This window comes from Corylus avellana, chromosome 8 (assembly GCF_965113065.1).
Source record: "Corylus avellana chromosome 8, dhCorAvel1.hap1.2, whole genome shotgun sequence".
Taxonomy (NCBI): Eukaryota; Viridiplantae; Streptophyta; class Magnoliopsida; order Fagales; family Betulaceae; genus Corylus; species Corylus avellana.
This window is the reverse complement of record NC_142497.1, coordinates 23,121,168-23,148,242: the sequence shown is the minus strand read 5'-3', so window position 1 is coordinate 23,148,242 and position 27,075 is coordinate 23,121,168. Positions and strand designations below refer to the sequence as shown.

At 34.6% G+C, this 27,075-nt stretch overlaps 4 protein-coding genes across 4 annotated transcripts; 1 reads left to right on the top strand and 3 right to left on the bottom strand.

The window, feature by feature from the left end:
- Window positions 1–790: 790 nt before the first annotated feature.
- On the bottom strand, window positions 791–2,886 carry LOC132163307 (cationic peroxidase 1). The gene is made up of 4 exons (XM_059573547.2): window positions 2,637–2,886; window positions 2,207–2,398; window positions 1,355–1,520; window positions 791–1,258 (listed from the first exon to the last, which is right to left on the bottom strand). The coding sequence occupies exons 1-4, from the start codon at window positions 2,850–2,852 to the stop codon at window positions 873–875; spliced, it is 960 nt and encodes a 319-aa protein (XP_059429530.1). The 5' UTR covers window positions 2,853–2,886; the 3' UTR covers window positions 791–872.
- Window positions 2,887–6,182: 3,296 nt separating this feature from the next.
- TIC110 (translocon at the inner envelope membrane of chloroplasts 110) lies at window positions 6,183–14,568 on the bottom strand. Its single transcript, XM_059573546.2, has 15 exons — window positions 13,897–14,568; window positions 13,623–13,682; window positions 13,312–13,435; window positions 13,131–13,199; window positions 12,935–13,033; window positions 12,779–12,845; window positions 12,366–12,430; window positions 12,185–12,279; window positions 11,616–11,743; window positions 11,426–11,526; window positions 9,555–9,771; window positions 9,216–9,370; window positions 8,017–8,142; window positions 6,920–7,915; window positions 6,183–6,756 (listed from the first exon to the last, which is right to left on the bottom strand). Exons 1-15 carry the CDS (start codon window positions 14,412–14,414, stop codon window positions 6,514–6,516), a joined length of 3,063 nt encoding a protein of 1,020 aa, XP_059429529.2. The 5' UTR covers window positions 14,415–14,568; the 3' UTR covers window positions 6,183–6,513.
- A 953-nt stretch (window positions 14,569–15,521) lies between these two features.
- On the top strand, window positions 15,522–20,488 carry LOC132163946 (Pseudouridine synthase family protein). The gene is given in 8 exon segments (XM_059574332.2): window positions 15,522–15,774; window positions 15,903–15,938; window positions 16,459–16,571; window positions 16,697–16,845; window positions 17,509–17,653; window positions 18,313–18,768; window positions 19,897–20,293; window positions 20,296–20,488. Coding segments are annotated over 8 exon segments (1,548 nt in total). The 5' UTR covers window positions 15,522–15,551; the 3' UTR covers window positions 20,325–20,488.
- Window positions 20,489–23,454: 2,966 nt separating this feature from the next.
- LOC132164431 (uncharacterized) lies at window positions 23,455–24,721 on the bottom strand. The gene is made up of 4 exons (XM_059574944.2): window positions 24,594–24,721; window positions 24,198–24,311; window positions 23,912–24,085; window positions 23,455–23,760 (listed from the first exon to the last, which is right to left on the bottom strand). Exons 1-4 carry the CDS (start codon window positions 24,669–24,671, stop codon window positions 23,656–23,658), a joined length of 471 nt encoding a protein of 156 aa, XP_059430927.2. The 5' UTR covers window positions 24,672–24,721; the 3' UTR covers window positions 23,455–23,655.
- Between the last annotated feature and the right edge of the window lie 2,354 nt (window positions 24,722–27,075).

Genomic DNA, 27,075 nt, shown 5'->3' with positions numbered 1-27,075 from the left:
CTTTCGGCGGTCAATAGGCAGAATAAAAAAACTATTTCGATATCAGTTCGGTTCAGTAGGCAGTAGAAATTTTTTTTATCGGTTAACCAACAATTAATCGACTTAGCCGATTTTTCAAGTGAATTTTGAATTTTATTTGGAAACTTTTCTTATTGTGCTTGTCTAGCTGATTTGTTGTTGTCATTTTGGTCAATGTTCCACGAATTTACTTTTTCTTTTCATTTATAAAACATATTCTTTACTAATTTTGTAGTTATAAAAAAATTGACAAGTCTTAACATAAAAATTTGTAACCTACAATTAATTGATGTAACCGATCACCTATTAACCGACTAACCAATTAATCGAAAAAGTCAAAACTATTCCTCGTGGGTATGAAGTTGGTTAATTAATAAACTTAACCGACTTTTACAAATCAGTAGACGAAAATGCCCCTACCAACATCGACCAAACCGATACCCACCCCTAATAGGGTGCATAGAGCATAAAAGGAAGCTACACAATTATCAAATTGGTTAGCCTATGAACCTCCACCTCTACTGGTTTGTAGATAATCCAAGAATGTCGAGAATCTGCTGTTCAAGATGATGTTTTACATAAACAGAATGTTGAAGATAGCTCAATTACGACAAACTCTCAATCAAATTCAAACTCAAGATAAAGATGACACTAGAGAAAGAGATAATAGAGACTTTGTATTATTTTTTATTTGCTCTGTAAATTCAAATACTGTAAACCACAAACGTACAACTTTATATTATATTGATGATCATCTTGGGCAAACCCCATTTCTTAAATCTACTTTCACAAAACACAGGAATTGAAATACTACTATATATATATATATATAGATATATTCTAATAATTAAGGTTCAATTAATTTTCTTGCAATCAGTACGAATTTGGCCACTGGTTCCTGTGAGAGGGCTAAGGTTGCCCATTTTGAGCATGGCGCTGGCAAAATCAGAAGCGAAAGCTGAAGAGTTGGTGCTGTAGGTGGTGACCTGAGAGTCCGTGGAGCCGCCATTGAAGAGCTGTTGGTCGGAATGGAGGAGGCCCTTTTTATTCACCAAGTCCTTGAAATAACCATTGTCAAAGATTACATTGGTACTCGCATCAAGGGGAGCAAGGTTTTCATCACCTCCTGTGCTTGGACAGTTTGATTTTAATGATGTTGCAAATGTTGTATTTATGTTCGTCTCGTTATAGATTCGGTCCCGAAACACCACACACCTGGCTTGCCCTATTGAATGACCTCCTATATGTATATATATTTGTGCATAATTCAGAAAAATAATAATTAAAGTAATGCTAATTATAATAATATTATTAATTATGTTTTATTTTGGTTTACCTGAGAGGGCTACAGCTTCTTTTTCTGTAAATCCTTTGTTCGAGAAGCTAGCTAAAAGGTCCTTAAGGTCCATTGTTGGAGATGGTAGGTCGCTATTTGCTGCTGTAAAACTTGCTGTGGTCGAGTCTCTTCTGCCTAACAGAGCTGACCATGAAGGGCCGCCCAACTTGTGAAAGAGACAGTACCAGCAAAAACAAAGAGATTAATTACTACATGATTAGTAAAAACGAAAAATATATATGTGATGACTTTTGTTAGTGTTCATTGATTTATAAACACTGGCTTCCTAGTGAATCCGCTCGTAGAAAAAATGTCCGAATTCATAACGTTTTCTTTAAGACCTTTTCAAATTAATATTTATTACGAAAATTTCAGGAAAAACTTTACTTTAAATCTTTGAACTACTGCATGCATGTATTGAGAAGACCCCTCAAAATTTAAAAACTCCCAATTTACACCTATAAATTTTCAATTTCAATCAATTTATACTCTTCGTTAGTTTTAGTTGTTAACTTCTATCGAAAATGACTAAAAAGACCAAATTACCCTTCGATTTTCATTTTTTATTATTATTTTAATTTGAAATTAAGGGTAAATTTAAAATTTTATAAAAAAAATTAAGGATATAAACGTCATTTTATCACTTTTAAAATTTAAAATCCGATAGAAATGAGTCAATTGAATCAAATTAAAAGTTCAAGAGGTTAAATCAAGAGTTTTTGAAATTAAGGGAGTCTTTTCAAAACACATAGTTGTTAAGGGGTTTAAAGTGAAGTTTCTCTAAAACTTAATTAAGCATATAAAAGTAAGAATTTTAATCGTTTAATTAATATTTTTAAGAATTGTACTTACTACAACAACAGAGTCGCGAGCTGCAACGGCTAGGATATCTGCACAAGAAACAACTCCAGGGCAGAGAGTCTCCATTTGAGACTTAATGGTGTCAATTACATCAAACCCCCGCAATGAACCTACGTTTGGGGCAGCTGTCTTCTCTCCAGTGAGGCTGGAAGTGTCATTTAATAACACAGATGCATCACATCCCTGTTTAAGCCACAACCAAATCCATCAATAATTGACTGAAAAACAAATCATGATATTGATATCTCTACACTTTTATCCTTAAAATTGTACATGAATGCATGTTTGTTTATCATATAAAACATCATGGGATAATGTGTGTGGTTAATCTTAGGTTGTATATATATATGCAGGCATTTATAAATAACTTCATGACCACATGCATGGTGCAAGAGAAGGAGAGAGAGAGGAGAAAACATGCATTGACAAAGCAATCGTGGAAATGGAGACGAAGCAAAGAGGCCCCCATGCGATGCTCCTTGGCAACTGCATTCTGCACTGCAGTTTTAATAGTGGATAGGGCTTTTGGGCACGTTGAGGAGTAGTAATCTGAAGATAATTGCGCAAAGGCTGCTCCAAACAGAAGCAAAAATGCAGAGAAGCAGAGTATGTTTGAGTGTGAGCTGTGAAATGCCATCTTTAAGACGACAAAGAAGTAGAGCTTGTGAGATATTGTCTTTGGTCTTTGGTTGAGAATAATAGATGAAACTGCATGTATATATAGACGAAAACTTGGACTGTCTAGGTCAAAGGTTCTTTAAAAAATTGGAAAATGGGAAGAAGGGTGTCCTACATACGCATCCACCGAAATTGATGAAACTATCTTCGTGACCTGATAGTAATCAGAGTTAAAAGTCCTGAGATCGAATCTTGATTTCGTCAAATCACCTCTCATTTAAATTAAATATTTCACGTGTTGAACATCACCTATTAAAAGGGAATTTGAGCCCACACGTAAAGGGAGTGTTAAAAAGTAATGGTTAAGTGATTAAATTCATCTCTTCCTATAAGGTTAAGTCTTTGAGATAACTGGTGATTTAACATGATATACTCTAATAGGTCAACTCAAATCCCGTCTTTGTCAAAATTAAATCATGTTAAAGATTATCTAAGTTCCTAACCCACCTCAATGTAGCAAACGGCTTCCTAACATCATTAATGCTTGGTTTTAGGCCTTATTAGATCAGATTTTGAGGCCGGACAAAGTTTCTAGATTTACGAATGCATTTTGAAAGAATTAATAGATGTTAGTTTAAAAATGCATATGAGAATTACATGCATTGAAGATAGATCGATGTCAGTAAGTTTAATAGACTGGTTCCAACCCCCAACCCAATTTTAAGAAAAACTGTTAAAAAATTTAAGACTATCTAGCATATTATTCTAATTGCACAAGGTCACTTAGCCCTTATTTTGGGACAATGCATGGGAGACTAATTTCTGTCATGGTTCTTCCACATGTAACTCTTACCATGCACATGGGATCTGACTATCATATATCTATATAACTTCAACATTGTAGAAAATATCTCTTTGAACATAACTCTTTCATTATATCTGTATTACAGATTTTTGGACGGTCAGACTGGACGACAGGTCACTTACTGCAAGACAAAAAATAAGCCACCAAAATTGTGCCGGCCAACGGCTGGTGGCCGGTTGTATAATTAATTAGGGAATTAACTAAAAGTGGAAAAGCCAAGGGCCAGAAGCTGCTACTTTTGACAAACTTTGTTGTAGTTGAATTAATAGCATGTGAACACATTTGGCGTAGGAATCTAATTAGTCAACCAAACCTAATTAGGGCAAATACCCATTTTACTGCTTTAATTGAACCTTTGCAGTGGTCTTGATCTGGAAGTTATTTTCTGCTAATCCCCCAAACTTTAGAACCTTCAACTACTCGTAGGAGTTGGCAGCTTCAAAAGGGTACTAATAAACAAATAATAATCTCTGCAAAGTAAACGGAGACAAAGTCTGAAAGATTCATATTACAGTTGCTAGAATGGGTTAGTGGAGGAAATTTTCTCCCTTTGAGAGCTGCGTATTTGACATTTCAGCCTTATCTAAGGTCAAACAATTAAAGATAACATCTGAGTTCTTCAACCGTCTGATGTCCTTCTGATGGGACTCATAGCAAACTTTTCCTTAACTTTTCAATGCTGCACCAAATGTAACATGTTCACTCAAATTTTTAATTAGTACGAAATTACCAAAAAAATTTGTAATGTCGTTTAAAGACGTAAATACTCTTAATCAATAATTAAAAAATTAAAAAAATTAAAAAAAAAACCTAAATTTGGCCAAAATTATTAAGCCTTGAGAAAGAGAGAGAGAGAGAAAGAGTATATATGCATTTTCTACTCATGGAGTGAGCTATTCATAGAAATGATCGTTCCAAGTGCCAAGTGCGCGATTAAAGTCCCACGATATGCTTCATGCGTCCTAAAGCCCACAGTCATACACGTGCATGTATTGGTGCATGCGCCCATATTTTTCTCTTTTATATGTGGGACTCTTCTTTTACAAGACTCTAGAAATCATTTCTCCCTTAAAAAATACATCCACAATCACAAAGGAGGAACGCTAACTTAATTCATTATGTTTTCCTTTTCTTCTCTTCTCGCTCCGCACAAACACAGTTTAGTTTCATAAAAGTATGTCTATTTAATTTTATCTCATTTTATTGATGCGATACTATAAATTAATTTTATGAATCATTTTTTTCAATAGTAACTAATTTAAAAATTGATTGATAGTGTCACATCAATAAAATAAAATAAAAATATAATTTCTAATATTTGTCGCTCAAATAAAGATGGCAAGAAAGCATGATGTATCCCACGCCTTGGCATCTTTTTGTATTATTCCCCCAAAGCCCTCGCAAATTCGGGCAGCAAAAATGATAATGGTAGGAACATGGCATCATGGTCAACAAAACTGCCATGCGCCCTGGTTTCCTAAGATGGTTTTGTTGTTCGTCGTGGTCAACCTACACGAAGTCATGATATTGACACCAAGGTGCTATAAGAGCAGTATTTTAAACTTTCATCATTAAAATGAGGAAAAATATTTGGATAGTTATGATTTTTACTATAGAAAAATGCTTGGAATACCATAACTTTTATAGTACCTTTTATAAATTCACGGGATAATCCCTATGAGGGTCATGTGGTACCCACATGAATGAAAAAAATTGAAGCAACAAAATTTGACAGATAAATTTAATTGTTTAGTGGCTGATGTAACAAATAACATGTAGATTGTCACGTCAATTTGTAAGAGACTTGTAATAAAAATTATAACACCCCTAGCTAACAACGTTCCTAAAATGATATGGAAATAGTTCTAGAAGTGCATATTGCTTAACATCATTGAATGTGAGAAATAATTGAGAATTATACTTATTTTCTTTGGTGGAAGAGCGGTGACAATTGACAAAGAAAATACTAAAAGAGTTTGGATAATGGTTGAGTGGTTGAATGGCGAGAAAACTTCATTTTTGACTGCTGGGTGCACCGACTAAAAGGTACCACAATGCCAAAGTCTAACGCATAGTTAGATTCTGGTATCTTCGGACTAGGCTCCAGAAGCCCTCTTATGACCATGCAGAGCCAACACTGTACATTAATTATTGAACCTATACTTAAGCTTAGCATAGTCAACAAGACAAAAAGAACCCCGCCTACTTGCCTCTTTGCGGCGCCTAAATCTAACCACAATTCGCAAATTCGACACGAACATAACAAGTTATTATAGTTGACTTACATAGTCTTATATTCATGCCTTGATACGTCCTACGAAACTGGTATTAGATTGATATGTCTTAAGAACATGTGAAAATCATGTTGACAAATGTTAACTTAATAGACTGAATTGAAAGAATTTTCTCAATCCTAACTTTAAGAACATAAGCAAGACCTAGAAATGGATGCTGTAAGCCAATAATTTAGCCCGAGTAACCAAATAGTTAAAACGAGTGATCTAAAACATATTAATAACCTCAAAAATATTCAAGATTTGCTTGGAGACAGCTGTGTCAAAATATACTAAGCAGATCTATTGATTCTTCTGTGGCTATGCCGGATTTCAGGTAATGTGCCATTGAAAAGTAGCTATACTGATGATTTTCATCTAATTTCACGCCAAAAACTTGTCTTCACAACAACATAATGATTCTCTCTTCCTTACTCGAAGAAAAAAGCTAGCAGATGAAGTGAGCCAATCAGGCAGCTGCTTATTGCCCCTTCAATGGTGCCGCCTAACAAAGCTATTTGCTATTTGCTATCTTACCACACTCAAAATACAAATTTCTCTTCTTCTGAACCTACAGAAAGTGTTCTATCTCCCATTTCCCGGAGAGCATCCGCCGTTGAATCGTCGATCCCCAACAGATACTGCACACGAGACAGTTTCTCTGGTGCTGGCTCACTGTTGAGGTATATAGCATATAGATCAGCTAGCTCCTCTGGCACCTCCCATGACAGCGGCTTGGAAGGTACAGCTTTGTCACACGCCAGCAAATCATTAAGAGAGGAAACCTGCACCAGAAGAAAGAAGCCATCAAACATATCCTTCTACACAACACTACAGGATTAGCACAAATCATTAAATGACCACCATCGAAGTATAAATATGATAAGAATTCCTTGTGAAACAAATCAATAAAAACAACAGGAATAATAAGTTCATAAAACTCCATACCACTCCTTGTCGATTTCTCTGCCTTAGCAGTGACACGGCTTGAACTAAAGAATTTGCTAATCTAGTTCGTGCAAGCTCAATAACAACACTTTTTGCCTTCTCAGCATTAATGCTGAGATCTGATGGGATTTTTTCATAGACTTCTTCCTCAGTGAACTCGCCAGTGCCAGATGAGAAAATGTCATCAACAGTTTTTTTGAAGAGATTCTCTCGCAAGCTCTCAGATATCATGTTATCTAATTCGACACCTGCTTCCTTAAGTTCTCTTATCTGCTTTATAGTAAGCCTTCCCTGACCAACAGCTGTTTCGATGGCAGCTGCCATTTTCGTAGTGGTTATGCTCTTTATTATCTTCTGTGCATATTGTGGAGGCAAACCAACTTGCTTCTGCAACTGATCTAGCTGCTCTACTCTGGCTTTTGTCAACTGTCCATCAGCTAAAATCACCTCAGCCTGTTGCCTAAAAGCCTGCTCAGCTAGACTCCTATGTACTTCCACGATCTCCTTAGTACTCAAACCAAGGATCCCACCAAGCTGATTTAGTAGAACAAACTCTGAATCATCCTTTTTTGTTGTGATCTGAGCACCAAATGGAATCTTTCTCACTTCACCAGTAAGACAAAAAAGCAAATATGTCTTGTAGAGGTCAGTCCTATCTCTTTCTGGAAGGTCATCTTTGAGAGTTATCTCTGTCTGGCCAGGCTTCCCCATCTTAGCAGTAAGTTCCTTACCAGGTCTTATTTTCCTAAGCGACTGAATAGATTCCCATTCCTCATCCTCTTCAACTTGTTCTTCAACTTGTTCTTCAACTGGTTTCTCTTCCTCCTTTACAGGTTCTTCTGATGGGGTGTCAGATGATTCCCCTTTTATATCCGCCAATAACTCAGTTACAACCAAAGTGTTGAAAGCTATCATCTTCTTAAGTTCTTTTGCTGACTCAGTACGGCTCCCAGCAGCCCGTGCTCGTTTTATGTAGTTGATGAAAATCTTTCGGACCTGCATAAAAGTAATTTGAAGAAAAGGAGAACATGCATAAATATGGATTCAGAACTTCATCTCTAAACCGTCAATGTGAAGCTCTCAAAGTGGATACTTACTGCCTTGCTCGCAATAGACATGGCAAGTTCCTTAGTCAGCCTTAAGCCATGTGCTGCCTTTTGCACAGATTTCTTGACATCAGCATCATAACCATCAACACCAGCTGAAATTGCATCCTTCACTGCCTGGAAAATAATACATAATCCAGCATATTGGTCAACAACAATACTATCAATTACATCATTTTGTGGTACAAAAAAAAAAAAAAAAATTGATAGGTAGACAAACAAAATACAAAATCACGTAATGTTTACTCATATCAAAGCATCTATTTATTTTACTGTATTGCAATCAACAAGTCTTCGAAGAAATTAATTTATACAAAAACTGAAACCAGAAAACACTGTCCGATCACAAACTAAATGTCTAACTAGCAAACAAAATGCTTCCAAAAAATACGATTTTTATTGGTTTTAAACAAACTCATTCCAAAATAACTTCATTATTGGTATTGTGAGCAACAATTTCCATTTACAATGTCTGACTTAGTATGTCTTTGAGATGGAATCATCCCTCGAGAAATTCCCAGAGCATTTGTCTCTGGTACTAGCGATCAAGAAACAGTTGCAATGGCTGAAACATGGTGCACCATATTGATCACCATTTGGAATCACAAATCGATTTAAATCCTCCATAAAATCAAAATTTCAGCTTGCCTTTCTACTTACCATACTAACAGCAGCAAAAGAAAATAATAGAACTGGCCTTTGATAACCAATTAATTTGATCCAGCAATGAGAAGGATGCACCGCTTACCCACATCAATCTCTAAACCTAGGGGGCAGAAACAGAAATTTTGCATTGGAGACCAAGTTAAGGATGGGATTGTATATACTTGAGTTTTGGGGGGCTTTAGGAGAGCCACTATATGTTTTGCTAAAATTTGTCCTCAACTGAAATTTGAAGCATTTCAAGGCATAATCTGGTAATGCCCCTGCTCTAAACAACAGGCTAATATTACTGCTCAGTGCCCAGTCATAAAAACATAAGATATTTCCAGCATCCCATCAACCTCTATAATTCTAACTCCCATGTAAATGTATAAGACTTGGGATGGAGGTGCACCATGAATAGGGAAACCGATGGATTCAAGTTGATATGTCATAATACAACACAGAACAGTAAACATATACTTATGATTTGACAACCAGGTATGTTACATGACAAAAGAAGATAAATGAAACCAAAAAAATGTTACCTTTTCAAACAAACTGCCACAGATATCTGAGTGGGCTGCTTCAACAATCTGCTGAGGTATACAGAGCATGACACGTAACCTCAGCAAGGCAGAAACATCATTCTCATCAAGTTCTCCATCAGCTACGCATTGCTCAAGTTTTTGCCGGTAAATTTCTTAAGACAAAACAGATATGTCAGGTACTATTGCCAAAAGAACAATAAAGACAAAGACATATCTAGCAATTAATGAAGCAGATAGAACATTTAACAAAATAATCAAGTTTGAATGATACATATTGCATAACTATACAGAAACCTAGACAAAACTTTTTGCAATATATATATATATATCAATTACCTTCATGAATCTCACTGGCCTTTTGTGGATCGAAGTGCAGCTCGTCACAGAGATTTTGAAGGAAGGCTGCTTTGCTATCTGCCATTTCTAAATCACCACCAGTAACAGCCTGTGCAAGTCGCTTACGGTATACCTTGGAGGTAATATCTAGTGTGATGGCTTCTGCTTGCCGTTTGCCTAAACCAAATATATTCTTCAATTGATTTAACGCAGCAAGCTACATCCAAAACATACGTATGAATTAATAACAGGAGGATTAGGAATAAACCTGAATAAAGCACAAAAACAATAAAGCATTATTTTAATTGGTTATAAGAAATACCATATTATTTACACTATCGTAGAAAATTCTCTCTCCAACACCAAGAAATGAGATTCACTCACCAATTATAGTTTTATAAACATTTTATTATTTATCACAGTTTGTTGCAGATACATGTGTCTTTACTCAAATAGACAAATATTTTTTTTTTATAAGTAATTACAATTTATTAAAAGCGCAAAAGGCGCAACCCAATATTAATAAGGAGATGAAATTTGATCTCGTCTATTAAGTTAGAGGATGTTTTATGAAATTAAGTCTTTATTTTTCAGCACATTGTATCTTTGGACAACTGCTTTTATTTCTCTTTTGATGATTAGTTATCATGATTTTCTTCTTGTTCTTTTTGCTCCTACTAGCTAGGTGGCTTCTCTTGTATACTTCCTGTGTACTTAGGAGCGTTTTATGCTTTTAATGATATCTCAATTACTAATAAAAAAAAAAAAGTTCAAAGTTCTTGTTGATACTAAATAATATTAATCCAAAAATTAATAATAAAATAAATAGAATGCAAGAGAATAAAATTAGAGCAAGGAAATATCTCACAATGATATATACTCAAGCAATAGCATTGTCCTTAAATATTGATTTTGTGCACCTCAAAGTATTCAATCTGGCGCGATCGGGTCTCATGACACACAACCTCCTAGGATTAGGCTATGGCGTCTACCTTTGTTAAGGACCCACTTCTAAATACGAAGGTTAAATGAACCACCCTTTGATCTACTTAATGAAAGACCGCAAAAAGAAAATGCTAGAAATAGAAGACACTAGATGAACTTTTAATAAGTTCTATTCAGCTAGAATGAACTTCACGAAATCTATATAGAATAAGTTCTATATGGCTAGTTTTCTAGAATAGGACCAAAAAACAAATTATCTAGAAGTTCTCTTTTTATAGTGCCATTTTGTAAGCTGTGAGAATGAAAAAAAAAAAAAAAAAAAAATCTTGAAAAAGTTAATACCAAACAGAGGAATGGAGCTGACTCCCCATTACAATATGATAAGAGATAAATGACCAAGTTGTTAACAGCATTAGAATGATGAATTTAGAGATCAACCTATGACTTGGCTTATTAAAAGAGAGGGAAAAAAAAAAAAAAAAGATAAAAGAAAAAGGAAATAGCATCTATCAAGCTTCCAGCAGCATAATAAAGAATTAGGCGGGTTTACCAAAGACTGGTTTAGGTAAGATTATAACATTAAGAACATTCAAGAATAAATTTAGAAATTCGAGGGTTTGTTATGAATGCTTTAAAAGGCACTATTAGCTCAAAAAAATAAAACTGGGTCAGTCAACTAAGAAAGAGCAAGAAAACAAGCTTGGCGATTACATTCTTTTGTTTTTTTATTTATTTATTTTATTATTATTATTTTTTTAAAGTAATCTTGGTAATCACATTCTCACAAAAATAAGTACAAAATTGCTTAAAAGAAAAGAATATTTTCATTGCAACAATAATTTGACATTCAATTTCTAGTTTATAAAGAATAAAAGGAAATATAGTATTAAGTCGAGACATAAAGAGAACTATCAGTGTTTGTTCACCTTATTTTCTTCCATGCGACCATTAGATAAAGAATCTGTAACATATGCTCTATAAAGGAGGTTCAAGTCATCCATCTTTCTGTCACCCTCATACTCACCACCTAGCCAAAGATACAAATCAATACCAGCTCATAAAATCATAATGTCCAACCTGACCATTCAAGCAAAAGCTCAGAGTTAGGATCCATACCTAGTAAAGAAACCGGACCAACCCCAGAGGCAAACTGATCTGCATTCGGATGGTTCTTCAGTGAGATAAGCAAACTGTTAAAAGCTAGTATCTTGTCAAGCTCTTTCACAACTTCTGTGACAGTCCTGCTGGAAACCCTATTTTTGTTAGATGGTAAAAATGATACAGATAACAAACTACTAATGATATAGCAAACCAAAACCTCCAATAAGACTCAAATAAAAAGGAGCAGAAGATCCTTTTACAATAAAACTCGCAACAGAAAGCATATACAGGAACAGAAGCACACTCTTAGATAAAATTATTGAAGGAGATAAAAATTGATGAGTAAATGAATCTATCAAAACAAAAAAAAAAAGGGAGGGGGGAAGGGGCACACAATGGCATACAAGTGTATACAGAAGTGGTTAGGAAAATATTATTATGATTTGAGTTCAGAAGAAAAGACCATCCTGTTAGACAAAATGTAGTTATATCAAAAAAAAAAAAAAAAAAAAAAAACATGGCTGATTTTGTGATATACGAAACCATCTGTAAGCATGAATTATTTTAAACAGTTGTGACCATACACTGATCTTGTCCTGGACTTGAGTATACTGAGTGCTGCTGAAATATTTTCCTCAACCAGTCTTCTTGTTCGCTCCCTAAACAAGTCCATGGCAAGCTGCAATGAATAGGACATATCACATAGAGAACAATTACAAACCAGCTGCATAAATCCTCTCAACAACAAAAGAATGGAAAAGATACCTCATCAGAAATTTGATATGAACGTTGTGCTTCTCTAAGGCTAACAAGCTGCTCCGCATCGATATCTAAAGCAATATATAAGCATTTCTTTGTATTCAGAGTTTAAACCAAATATGACCGTTAAATATTGCAAGTAGAAACCCACAAATGAAATCATTCACCAAAGTATTCAACCATATAACTATATGAAACAATAACCTAGCATGGAAAAGAAAAGTAATGAGTATATAGTCAATAGTTAATGTTCAAGAAACTGGATGTATATCAAATACAATTGGCACCTTGCTTAAGAAAGTAATCAGTACTGTGTAAACTGATCAGTGTTTGCAATCTTGCTTAACTCAAACACCAGCTAAGACAATACAACAATCCTACCAGCCACTCACAAAGACCTTAATGCATAATGTATTTACCTCGGCCAACTGATTTTAGCTTAGAAGCATACAACCGCTGGGCATTATCGCGGATAGCAATCTCAACCTGGCAGAAAAGATTATTATTGCCCACCCAGTAAATTAATGACAGAAAAATGGTTAAGAAACTAAAGTTAAGGATTAATGATCAATCACCTGGGAATCAGTGACCTTGAAAACACGTTTCCAAGGTAAAAGAAAAGACGATGCTTCTCCAAACACAAGAGTTGAAACATAAATGAGCTTCTGAAATGCCTGCACTGGAGATTAATAATGGTCAAGCTCCATATCTTCAACTCAAATCCTTGAGATTAGTAGACAATAGTCAAGAAAACTAGCACATATGACCTACCCGACGTTCCTCTATGCCAGCATCTCGATCTCCAGTTTCAAGCCGTTGCCTAAAGATTCGCCTACCAATCTGCAAAGCCACAAGCAGCATCAACCCCAGTAATATTTGAAATCTGGTTCACATAAAACCTTAAGCATTCTCAAACTCTGAAATAAATGCCACAATAAAATGTAAGATGTACCTCCATATGCATTGCTGCAGCATCTGGGTCATCAATGCCCAATGCTTTTTTAAAGTTGATTATCGTATCAACTTCGTCACCTTTGAGCTCTTCCCCTCCTGGAGGAAGAACGGAAGACACGAACCTAAACATCCAATCCAAATAGAAAATTAACCAAGAAATTCACAAGATAAACCAACTAAACATATAGGAATCTCAAACCACATCTCACATACAAAATAGTCGGCATATACACAAAATTTGTATACATTTCATTTGCTCATATATGTGTACAACTTAATTTAAAAAACGAAAAATTGATTTCGACTCACTGGCAATATATATCACAAAGCTCAGCATTGAATGCCTCATCTTCCTTGCTCACTCCATATCTGAAAATCAAATAAGGAAATCAGAACAGCTACTATGGCGAAACTACAACAAAATTAAGTCGATAAATGTGTCAGAACTTCAATATAAATTACATATTAGAGTTCTTGAACCAATGGAAACGAATTCACCAATACTAACAAAACTATATCTAAAACGTCAATTACACTAATCAATTATGATAATCAACCAGATAAGAGTCTTAATCAAACTGACTTTTTAGCAATCGTTTCGATATCCTCCTTCTTCACGGCCCGCGGGTCGCTGTGGCCGGCCACGTAATTGTGCAAATCGGCGGCGGCGACATCCGGTGCGCAGGCATTAAGAGCATACCCGGCAGCTCCACCGGCTGCGCCGAGCACCACGGCGCCACCCAGCGCCGCCGTCTGAGACTTGCCGAACCGAGACCCCAAGCCGTAGCCAGCAGCGATCGCCGCGCCGAGGATCAGAGCCGAGCTAGCTAATCTAATTGGCGGTGATAACGTGGCCACCAGAGGCTGAATCCCCGTGAGCTCCCTCTTGCCGCCAAAGACATTGTTGGGAGGGGGTGGTGACGTGGAGGGGGCGGATTGATCTTCGGCGGAGGAATTGATTGAGGCTCGGGAAAGGCGTCGTTTGAGGGTGAGTTTTTTAGAGTGTGTAGTGAAACGGAGGGGGAGGGGTTTGAGGAACGGGGAGTAGAGAACGGAACGGTGAGGAGTAGAGGGAGAAGCGAAGAGAGTAGAGGGGTTCATGGCTCCCTCTACGAACGGAGGTCCCGGAACGACGTCGTGGGCGGAGTGTGCTAAGGAAATGGAAGGTTTTTCTTTAGGGTTTAACGAAGACAGTGAGAGTGAAAGAAGAAGAGGATAGGGAGAAGAGCAGATAGATTGCTAACGACAAAATAATTATAGGAAACGGATATGTTGGTATTCTAATGCGTTTATCGCACAATGGTGCCATCATTGCCATGGACCTATTGGGTTTTTTTTTTTTTTTTTTTTAAGCAATTCAGGAAAAAGAAAAATCAACAAATTAATTCAAAGAAAAAAGGTGGGGTGGCCGATTTTATAATAATAAAAGTTTAGCTATTCTCAATAAGTTTAGTAGCGGTCAAGTTACCATTTTTCAAGACGGAAAATGATTCTCTCTATTTTAAATTTTTTTTGTTTATTTTATTTAATGCATTTTGTAAGGTAGTGCGCTAAATGCACTATCATTATTAAAAATTTTAGATAATACTATTTTTTAAAATGTACTAAATAAAAGAAATAAAAAAAAATTTTGAAATGCAGAAGATTATTTTCCTGGACAAAAAGAGCGTGGTTTGCCTTTGATGGGCGGTTAGTAATGTTTGGCTATCCTAACACCTCTCTTTTTGTATTTCAAATTTGTGTTTTTCGATCTGAACTATCTATCTAATATAATAATGTTATTTTCACGCTTATTTCTCACCTTCATTTTACACTAACTTACTTGACACGTTTTAAGTGTTTTTTTTTAAAAAATGTCTAACATTAATCTCATGGGGTTGGTTTGAGTTGAGTGATAGGTTACTTGACCTCGATACATCATAAAACATAAAGTTTAAGGTTTAATTCCCTTATGCAAAAAATACTTTGTGGCAACTCTCTTGAACAAAAGCTCAACACATTATGAATAATGCTATAAGTCATTATTGTGTCCCTCAAATATTGATGTATCTCTTAAAAATCACAATTCATTATTTAAATTTTAATTTTCTACACAACTTTATCATAAAATTTGGGGACCTAATCCGTACTTAAAACGGTGGTCGTTTTGGGGACCTAATCACCCACCCATAGGGGGCTACACGCAAGCCAACCCGTTCACACCTCAGCCAGACACTCGATTCAGCTCGCTCCTTCCGCATGGCCATCTCATCTCTTCGTTTCCCGCTCTCCCCATGCCTCCTCAAAAACCCACACTCAACCCCTACCCCGAACTTCAGACTTTTCAGAATCCCAATACTACCCCTACGACCACACTGTTCTTCCTCTTCTTCTTCTTCCTCTTCCTCCCCCCACAAATGGCAACCTTTCCGCAAAAAGAAAGTCGTCATTCGGGTCGGCTACGTCGGATCCGATTACAGAGGTCACTTCTTTTACTCTCTCTCTATCTATTATTATTATTATTATTTTTTGGTTTTTTATTTTTCTTTCTAGTGTATTAATTTAATTTGTTTTTTTATTTTTTTTCTACCATGCATACATTTCGTTCAGGTCTGCAAATGCAACGACACGATTCCTCATTATCCAGTAAGATTCTTCGTTTCTTTTCGACTCTGTAGATTGTTGCTTAATTAGAAATCCTCAACGCGTTCATTTGATTTTACTTTTGGATTTTGTTTTTTATGCTTGTTATTCAAATTATCTTTTAAACACATTGACTATGTAGAATAAATACTAGTTCAATCAGCTTGCCATAGCTCGAAGGGATTTGTTAGAATGTTTTTTTTTTTTTTGAAAGATTTGTTAGAATGTTAATTAAATAATTAAATTCACAATTTATTAATGGCTTAAATTTTAGGATAATTTATAATTTAGCATGGTATGAGAACAAAGGTCCTAAGGTTGAACATTATCTTCGTAATGAATCGCTCATTTCAATTAAATATTTCATGTGTTGGACATCATTTTATCATGGAAGAGTTTGAGCCTATGTGTGAAGGAAAAGTGTTGGAATATTAATTAAATGATCGAATCAGCTTAAGCTTTTAGGATTAACTGGTAATTTAACATGGTTGTTGCTAAAAGCATTACAATTTTTGATATGTAGCAATTGAAGGAGAATTGGAGGGGGCCATATTTAAGGCTGGTGGGATTAGTGATAGTAATTACGGGAATCTCTACAAAATTGCGTGGGCAAGAAGTAGCCGTACTGATAAAGGAGTAATTTTGTAAACTAGTTTTTGTGGATTAGTTTTTTTTTGCATTATGTTTTTACTATTTATCTGCGTACAACATGAGGTTGCTGATTATTTTTCATGTTTCGTGGCGATTTACGCACTTTTTAGGTGCACTCCTTGGCAACGACTATATCATTGAAAATGGAAATCCCTGAAAATGCATGGAAAGAAGATCCCTATGGCATGGCTCTTGCAAATTACATCAACTCTCATCTTCCTAAAAATATAAAAGTCTTTAGCATTTTGCCTGCACAGAAGTAAGACCTTGGATTTTGCTGTTTTTCTTCGTATTAGAAATCCTGTGAATAATGTTGTTAAATATGGAGGATTTCTAATATCTTGATGATGGATTAGGATCATGAAAATGTGCTCCTTTTTAACTTGAAAAGTTACTCGTTTCACTTGTTGCATATATGAATTGGGGTAAGAGTTGTTAATGAATTAATCTATTGTAATTACTTCCTCAGTTGGACCGTCTTTAGGCTACTAAATCACTTGCAAACTGTTTCTGTATATGACATGATTTGGCTTGTTTTGGCTCGCTCTTCCTTTTTGTCATATCTTATTTCTGCCTCCAAATTATGATTCCTATCATGCCTTACTAAGAAGGGCAGAAATAGATATCATTTAATAAAAGCAAAGAAAAGATTTTCTCAAATGTTATTATACCAAATTATTAGATGAAGGCCTCAATGTTGACTTGTGATTGTTCAGACCTTGAGGTATTTGCTTTATAGTTAGAAATTATTTTTCTCATTGTTTGTGGAAAGAACCCAAAATAGGTTAACGATTTTAGTTTACCTGAAAGTCTGTGAAATATAGAGTTACTCATGGCATGAAGTTCTTTTTCACAAGTGTTCGCTACTGTCCTTTTCTATCTTCTAATCCTTTGGTTTCGGTCATCTGTCTTTATATTTTAGGAGCTTTGATCCTAGAAGGGAGTGTAATCTCCGGAAGTATTCTTATCTCCTTCCTGCAGAAATCATTGGAATCAAAAGTAACTTTAGCACAGCTGAGGTTGATTATCATCTGTCAGACTTCAATAATATATTAAATGCGTTTGAGGTGTGGTATTTGTCTTTTCTTTCTTTCTTCTTTATTAATGTTTCTCTGGTTTTGAAGTGCTGACACCTAATCGAGTTGCTTTTTTATAATGGAATTAACAATTTTTTGCATGAACTTTAGTTCACGCATTCTGTTTCAGCCTTATTAGTTGTTTTCTATGGTCTTTAAGTGCACATAACTCGTAAGCAATTAAGTTGAAAATCTGCTCTCTACAATGAATTCAGATTTTCTTGTAAGGGAAGGTTTAATTTTGCATGTCCTTTTATTGACACAGTCATGTGTCAGCCTCCCAAGTTATTTGCTACACTCCACGTTTTGTTTATAAGCATGCTGGCGTGCTTTTAACTTAGTTTCAGATCTTTTCATATGTTTCATCTGGTGTTCACACTTTTTGGATGGTGAAAGAAGATATGATGCATGGGAGGAAGACAATATTATTACTCATATTATTAACATTGGATATTTGTTCATTTAAGAATTCTTTAAATCTTCTTTGGGGCCCTCACAGAAGCCTGGTTCCAATGATTAGTTAAACTTTGTTGCTCTGGCCTTTATGGAGAGTAGTCTGTTGTAATTATGATCCATGGGTACCGTATATATTCCTATATGCTAGAGGTCACTTGTAAGCCAATTTTTATATTTGGGAATGCCATTTGTAGGGAGAACATCCTTTCCACAATTATACAGTACGGTCCAAGTACAGGAAACAGTTTCCTGCAAAACAATCACTTGGAAATGGTAATGTTCCTGGGAAAGCAAGATCATCCAGTGAGGCATCAGCCTGTGAGTTTGAGGAAAGTGATGGAGATGAAGATTTTGTGATTGATGAAGCAATTGCACTAGATGCTGAGAGGATGAGCAAAAGTTCTTCAGAATTCAACGTTTTTCATGAACATCTAGCTGACACTTGCAATAAGCATGAAAAAGATCAGAAGGCTCACACTACCAATTCAGCTGTCCTTGCAAGATGGTTACACGAACCTGATGAGAAGGACAGGATAAGTGCTTCCCACTTCAGAAAGATCTTTTGCTGTTCTTCTGGAAAGCTGGAGAAATCACTTGGATTTCCTTATGTTGAGCTTTCTATATGGGGAGAGTCTTTCATGTTACATCAAGTAAGGCTTTGCAATAGAACTGAAGGAAATTATTTTATCTTTTTTTCTATCCCTTTTTCGCACATCCCATTTAATCTTGTTTCAGATACCACTTAATGAAATGTAGAAGTATACACATGGAAGTGTAGAAATAATATTTACTCTGATTACATTTGGGTGCGACTTAAGGTGATTGTGACTTATATAGGGTGGATCTGCCTATTTCTTTCGATAAGAATTTCTCAGTAATTAATTTTAGGGCAAACGACTATTTTAGTACCAACGAAGTTCTAGTTTGGTTCTAAAAGTTTGAAAAGTTACAATCAAGTCCTTGAATAAATTTTAAAAAACGCAATTCAGTCATTTCTTTGATCAAATTTGATGGAAGATAGTGTATAGTGTCAAAGTAATTATATTGACCTAACATATATCCTAGGCCAATTATTTGCATGGTGTAGCCATTTTAAAGAAAAATATTAAACTTTTTTTAGAGATCAAGTTGGAATTTTGTGAATTTTGTAGGGACTAAAATAGGTGTTTACCATTAATTTTACATGCAGTACCTCAAGTTCAAAAGCAGTTACTGAAAGCAACAATCACCATCTACTTCTTTTGGATTGCTAATCAACACCCTTCCCTATGGATTAAACCTCACACCATGTACTTCTTAGGAGATATTAATAGGTATTTAGTTCAGTGAAGCTCTGTAGCATGTGTTATCTTTTCAACTGCTGTTCTTCTGGAAATGTATATGATTTAAATGCCTTCTGGTGTAATTATTACTTGAAGCTGCTTCCGGATACCCATTTAATTTGTATTGTGTCGAATCATTCTGTTCTAAAAATTACCATCTTGGATCTAAGTGATATCTCCCAGCTTACAGTAATGGGTATGGTCCTAGATGGACACCTTTTCCCTCATCTATTTACATATTTATGGGCCACATGATTCAGATCCTTTCTCCTTTGCTCATTTTAGTCATTTGATTGTACTTTAGCTCAGACAGACTTGGAACTCCTGCTTATTCATTAGCTATTATTTGGTTGCCTTGTACTTGATGAAGAAATTTACAATAAAGAAAGCTAATTTGATCCTGTTTTACTAATTCATTCCACATCTTTTAACATTTGTCATTATTCATTTCAATAGATCCGCAAAATGGTTGGGACTGCTGTGGCAGTAAAGCGCAGCTTACTCCCTAGAGATATTATAACATTGTCACTTGCCAAGTTCTCACGGATCGTTGTACCCCTTGCCCCATCTGAAGTTTTGATTTTGAGGGGAAATAGTTTCTCTATCAGAAATAAACCTGGAGATGTAAAGAGGCCGGAAATGGTGACAATAGTTGAATCAGAAGAAATTTTGAAAGCAGTTGACCAGTTCTACACATCTGTAATGTTGCCTGAAGTTTCAAAGTTTTTGGACCCTTCGAGTTCTCCTTGGAAGGACTGGGTTGAAAAATTGGATGAGCATACAAGCATTCCAGATGCACAATTGGATGAAGTCAGAAATGCTTGGAAGTTGTGGAAGGAAAAGTTTCAGAGTAGCACACTGTTGCATCAGTCATAAATCAATGAAATTGAGGTAAATTGCTACTCTCTGATTCAAATGTAAAATTATTTTTCCTAGGATTGGGTTATCCGGTTCAATTCAATTAAATAATTGCTACTCTATATTTGCCGCATCACATTTTGAAGGGTGCTTCTGTTATTTGCCAAATTCAATGATCAGCAGAATGTCCCCTACCATTTCGGTAAAATGAGAGGAAATTTTGACACAACCGAACCTAACATAAAATTAGCAGGCTAAATTAATAGTGATTTATATAGTCTTATACATATCTTGATACGATCCGAATCTCACATGTGAACACAAATTGTCACCCCTCGATGAAATGCTTGCGTAGACGATTAAATATTATCTCTTAACAAATGAGTTTTAACACTAGAATATTAACTATAATAGGAATAAACTATATATGGATTTTGGACTTTTACTCTTCTTCAAAACACTAGAATATTAACTATAATAGGAATAAACTATATATGGATTTTGGACTTTTACTCTTCTTCAAAACACTAGAATATTAACTATAATAGGAATAAACTATATATGGATTTTGGACTTTTACTCTTCTTCAAATTTTTGCAGTCTTACAATAGAGCAATAATGTACTTGTAGGTAGTCATGTACCAGTTTTCGACTACCATATCATTCTCTTTTTTTTGGCACCACCTTATCATTTTCTCCTATCTTCTTATTTGTTTGAAAAATGAAAAGGTTGCATGATAATGTCGTGAGATGTTTTGCTGAAAATACAGCGTTAGCTGCAGGGTCAAATTGTCATCTTTTCAGCTACAGCCTAAGCTACAACCTATAGGCATCATTGCGATTTGACCATTTGGTGGACCAGTGCTTGTATGTTCTGTATATCATTGTGTATTTAATAAGATAACCATAAACTATATCGTTTTAGATTAAACTTTTGCGAAAATAGGCACAGGGGGATGTGAGCGGTAATGAATATAAATACTATAAGTAGGGTGTTTTTGGAATTACGATTTTGTAAGAATAATTTACGTTTTTAAAAGATATCGCAGAACATAAAGTATTTGGTATTGCAATTTAAAAAGCACTTAATCTAAAATAGAAAAATAAAATAATAAAAATAAAAAAATAAAAAAAATAATCTGTGATTTCTTTAAGCAGGCTATTGGGTGTTTATTTGAAAAAAAAATGTGAATTTAAATCAAAATCATGATTTCATATAACAAATATTAGATAAAAAATTATTTTTTTCTCATGTTTTACCAAACGCTTTTGCGATATTAAAAAGTAGCGATTCTAAATATGCAATTTTTAAAGTCGTACTTATTGAAACTGTAATCTCAAACGAACCCATATTAAGATCTAGGAAGTTTCATTGGAAACGTATTTGAAGAAGCACTCATTAAGTTTTATTCAAACTTTCATTCGTTTATGGAAACAAGATAGTGTACGGACATGAAGAGCTCACCCTAATAAAGCTACTACATCTAATAATGAAAAAGGAAAAATAAACCAGAAATTAGTTCCATTTTTCCATTTTTCTTGTTGAAGAAAATGAATATCTGTTATTTCTTAATTCTTATCCAATGTTTTATTTATTTATTTATTTTATTATTTATGTGAAACGATTTTAAACATGAAAAATACAATAGGACCCAATTGACCTAATCAACACCTGGAGGAATAGGTGTTTGCAAACAATCACAGCTAAATAAAATTTCCAAACCAGATTCACGATCACCAAAATTAAGGAAAACAATATATAAATTAGACACAATAATTTTGGTGATGAAGTGAAACCTTTTAAAGAACTCTTTAAAAGTAAAACTAGTCTGAAGGCAACCAACCTCAGTAAACTTATCACCTATAAAAGAAACAATTACAATCGGTTTATACTTGCAAAATATTTGAAGTAAAAACCTTATTTGTTCCTAACAAATGAATTGTTTATCTTCTTCCAAAACTCTAGCCTTTTCTTATACAAAGTCTCCTTTGCAACCCGAACCTCCAATGGTTGAAAGTTATTTTGTGTGGTTGAATGAAAATCAAGGAGAGAATTGAATATTAATGGGAACATAGGGAGAACAAGTCTCTCTCCAAGAACAAAAAAACTATGGTTTCTAGGTCTAATGAAAATCGTGGCTTATGAAGCCTATCTAAATGGGGGGAGGGGAGGAAATTGATGTTTTAAAGGTCAAGCAAATTACAAATAAAACAGGATAAGGTTGTCACATTCGAACGAGAGTGAGTCTTGTTCGAACATAAACTCAGGTTTCACAAAGATCACATATATAATAGTGTTCAATGAGGTTAAAACAAGGTTGCAATAGAGGGTTTCTGTTTGGATTTATGGTTATCACGTTCGAACGAGATTAAAAAATGGTAGCAATTGAGAGTTACTGTGAAAAAATGTGATTTAACTTTGTTTGAACGAGGTACAATTGCCTTGTAATCGAGTCTTTTTGGAACTCGAAATTTTAAAGTTTTGAGCATTGATATGTTCGAACGATCTTGCGATCGTGACTACAATCAAGGCATTCTGGAACTTGATCTTGAATTATCTTTATGCACTTGTTTAAATGCTATTCAAATATGCCTAGACCTAAAGATCATGTAAACCATATATGCATCTTAATTATTTGTGAAATAAGACCACCAAAATAACAACTCTCCAACGATCCAACCAAATGACATCTCATTCTATTAAATCATCAATATTTATTTCAAAAGTTTAAGCTGATAAAAAATTAAAAATAATTTAATAATTTAATTAATATTTTAACATATTCTAAATTACTCCAATTATCTTTTAAGTTGTAGTTCAAACCCCAAATTTTAACCTTCAATTAATTGATAGTGAATCATGCTAACATCTAATCGACAAATACAAAAACATTCATTTCTATAGTACCATGTAGTCTAGACACACATTCAAGTAGAATTTGCACCGATCGAGCATTCCAGTGCTTCCGTCATGGTTTGATCAAAAACGTCCGACGACCACAACCGTATAAACTTAAGTTTTTGGGACAATTGATCATTAAAGAAATCAGAAAAAGGCCGGTAGAGTAACCACCATTTTTTTATTTTTTATTTTTTAACCTTAATTTGTTCATGCTGTTGGTTGTCATGGCACGTGAAAACAAATTAACTCACATGTTGACAATATGATCGACATTGTATGTCTGCCGTACGTTTGGATTTCCTCTGGATATATCGATCATTGGCAATCAGCAACAGCTCACGAGAAGCATATGCAAGCAAAATAATAACCCTACGCTACAGAACTTGATGATCATCATCTACCACCCAAACTGATCTATCAACATATTAAGAAGATCGATCTCGCTTAATTTACTACTATTTTTGCTCGCTAATCTCACTCCAGTTTTGAATAGCTTGCAGAACCACTTCTTTCACCACTTTAGCATCAATCTCATCATCGTCATCACCTCCATGCTTTTCCTGGAACATCATCATCATCATCAAATTCATGTTCAAATGCATGAAACCACATGCTGAGAGAGAGAGAGAGAGAGAGAGAGAGAGAGAGAGAGAGAGAGATGTGAGTATGGACGTGCGTGTGTTAATTATGATCAATTCTTTCAACTCTTACTCTGACTCCGATGGCTTCTAAATGGAATCTGTCTGCGCAAGAAACCCTAGCTTGGCGAACATCAAGTCCCAGCTCTTCAAAGGCTTCCAATATGAAAACAAGCAACCCACAACAGCTCCTTTCAGCCAGCACCTCAATCAGAAAACCCTTTTCTTGGGCTTCTACTCTAAGCCGCTGAAATATATATAGCGATATTATTTATTAAGATATATATATATATATATATATATATATGGCTAACCAACAATATCCCATGAAATTAGCTAGTTGTCTCAGAATATTCTACCAGAGGAAACGGAGCTTGGACATCGGAGGCAATATCTTGATTCATTACGTCTATCTTTCGCTTTAGATCTTCTATGTACTTTGCTGCATCTAATATGATCGAGGTTTTACCGTGCTGCACACATAGAGACACCAATAGTACTGTTATATATATATTAGTTAGAAAAGGGATTCAAGTTTCATTTAAGAAAAAGGAGATGCCACAGATAATTCAAGAATATGAATGATTACTATCAGAGTTAATTAAAGATAAGGGTTTAAGCTCAAGAATATGATGATGACTGTGAATCTGTGATCAGGACAATGATAAATTAATTTGTTCCAAAATATTCTCCATTGAGGAGAAGATAGAATGATGAACATATATATCTTTCAGACAATATTATTAGAGAATTACCCCATGAGAGTTAGTGAGGGAACGAAGCAATTCCAGCTTCTTATAAATGGCTGCTCTCTTGTGCTTCCTAGAAACCATGACTCTTTCTCTTTCTCTCTCTCTCTCTCTGTGTGAATATTATTAGGTGGCCTGACATATATAGCTGTTTAAATAGGGATGAGATCGAACTCGGTGTTGTCGCAACAACAAAGGAGCATTATGGGATTCAATTCCTAAAATTACCAATATGCCTTTTCGTTTCAAACTTACTCAAAGGAAATAATTTTTAATATTAATGAATTTGCTTTCTGGCAAGTTGCAGCCGTCCCGTCATCCAACACGTACAGTAGATCGACCTAAATGAAAGGAAGAATTTCAATCTGAAATTTTTTATTCAACCATCTGAAACCCATCATCATCATCATCACCATGACCATGCATGTTAGCCGCGGGCATCTTGTTTTCCACTGGTTATTGAAGGTTAAAATTACATTCAAAGATTCTTCAATATTTTCTTTATTGACATTAATTAACCAACAAGAGAATTGCACAAACATATTATATATGAGGGGACCAAAGAGACCCGATCCACTATATGCTATTTTTATTAATTAAAATTGAAAGGGCAAATATCATTTTCTTATGGTTGTAATTGAGTCCAGTCAAAATGAGTATTAAAAGTTCAAATACTGTTCATTTTATTTTATTTTAATATGAGTCAAGCTTGAGCTTTTCACTAGCTATATTATGTTTAATTAAGTTTCGTTCATTTATTTTGAATAGACTTGAATTTGTTCATGAGATGCTTAACTAAGTTATTCTCATATAAAGTTAATAGTATCACTATTCATATGTATTTTTGTTTTTGTAAATCCATAATAAGCTTTATTTATCTAATTATTTTTAACATTATATCGGTTGAGTTAATAAGATAAACATTTTTAATGAACTTATAAATTAAAATTGACACTTCACTAACTATATATTTGTAATGAATTTTAAATAATTTTTTATATCATAAAATAGACTATTTATATTATATTGTATATATGGCCTGCTACAATCTTAAATAATCCAATTTTGAGTTTATATAAATATATTTCATACTGTATGTATGTATGTATGTATACACACACATACATTTATATCAAGATTCATAATCATAAGGATTAAGCTATAAATATTCTCATTAATTACAAAGTTAAAAAAATACTATATATAGAAATAATAAAAAATGAAGTTAAACGACTTTATATAAGCCTATCGAGGTCGAGTCGAGTACAAATTTGGCTCGTTCAATAAATGAGCTTACATTCATGTTTATTCTTGATTTATTTGCACCCAAGTGAAGTTAATTTATTTAATTAAGTCGAGCGTGAATTCTTTATAAACAACTCTGTTTGTTTACTATCTTAAGAGTAAAATTTGCATTAACCAAGCACGTACTCACATCTAGCTCAACAAAATAGCCAAAATTTAAAATTGATGCATATATTTAATGGTGTACTCGAAAAATTTAAATGATGTCACATTGTTAATTTAAACCGTTAGATTCATGTAACAATGTTAAATTCCGACCATGAAATGACTTGTTCTTTATTTAATAAGTGAAATGGAAAGAATATATCGTGTTCTCAATGCAATGCAGGCAATGGCGTGGGAGTGGAATCAAATCTGAATTATGATATCAATCTCGTTTTAAGTGCAAAAGCCATGGCCACACATAAAATTATATGATTGAGATATTGCTAATATGAATTATGTCGTTACAGAGTACATAAGAGATCGAGGATCCAAGCTAGCTAGTGTGAGTTTTCATCTCAATCTGCTTCTCATGGGACCTATCTGTTTGTACCTCAATGTCATAAGAGTACAGAATAATGCATGATAGAGATGGAAAGACCACTGAATATGAAAGAGAAATTATAGAAATTGAAAGATAAATAAATAAATAAATATAAATATATATGAAACAGACATTTTGCATGGGAGAGTGAGGGTGATGGTGGGGTTAACGTGAGGGGAGGGAATCTACTCGTGATTGGGACACCATCGAAAGTAGCAAAGGAAGCGTCAAAGGATTATCAGTCGCTGTTTTTTTTAGAATGCTTCCAAGCCTTCCTCACGGGAAGGAATTATAACCCTCTCTCTCTCTCTCTCTCTCCACCCTTGGTTTCCTATCTACCCCAGAAACAGCCACTTTGCTTCAATTTTCCATTTAAATAATTTGCAATTATTGCTAACGCTTTTTATTCCTCAAAATCAATACTGCAAAAACTTTTCAGATTTGTGTCGTTTCTTTTTGTATGGTCTTTCTCACACCCCCCACAGGACATGCATTGAGATTAAAAAAACAAAACAAAAAAGTTCTCCAAGCTGCTGAGAGAATAGACTACCGTTTAAACCGATAGAAAACGATGAATTTAATGCATAGTACTTACAGTTATAAACCGACTAGGGTTATGGGTCGATAAGAATTATGAAAGAGACATTAAATATAAAA

Excerpts from the sequence above, each read along its gene's own strand:
- LOC132163307 (XM_059573547.2), bottom strand. The coding sequence starts at position 2,852 with ATGGCATTTCACAGCTCACACTCAAACATACTCTGCTTCTCTGCATTT. Across the intron at positions 2,399-2,636 it reads TCCACGATTGCTTTGTCAAT|GGATGTGATGCATCTGTGTT; the intron begins GCATGTTTTCTC and ends TGGCTTAAACAG. Across the intron at positions 1,259-1,354 it reads AGAAGCTGTAGCCCTCTCAG|GAGGTCATTCAATAGGGCAA; the intron begins GTAAACCAAAAT and ends ATATACATATAG.
- TIC110 (XM_059573546.2), bottom strand. The coding sequence starts at position 14,414 with ATGAACCCCTCTACTCTCTTCGCTTCTCCCTCTACTCCTCACCGTTCC. Across the intron at positions 12,431-12,778 it reads GCTAAAATCAGTTGGCCGAG|ATATCGATGCGGAGCAGCTT; the intron begins GTAAATACATTA and ends ATATTGCTTTAG. Across the intron at positions 11,744-12,184 it reads AAGTCCAGGACAAGATCAGT|CAGGACTGTCACAGAAGTTG; the intron begins GTATGGTCACAA and ends TAGGGTTTCCAG.
- LOC132164431 (XM_059574944.2), bottom strand. The coding sequence starts at position 24,671 with ATGGTTTCTAGGAAGCACAAGAGAGCAGCCATTTATAAGAAGCTGGAA. Across the intron at positions 24,312-24,593 it reads CCCTCACTAACTCTCATGGG|CACGGTAAAACCTCGATCAT; the intron begins GTAATTCTCTAA and ends CTATGTGTGCAG. Across the intron at positions 23,761-23,911 it reads TAGAAGCCATCGGAGTCAGA|GAAAAGCATGGAGGTGATGA; the intron begins GTAAGAGTTGAA and ends ATGATGTTCCAG.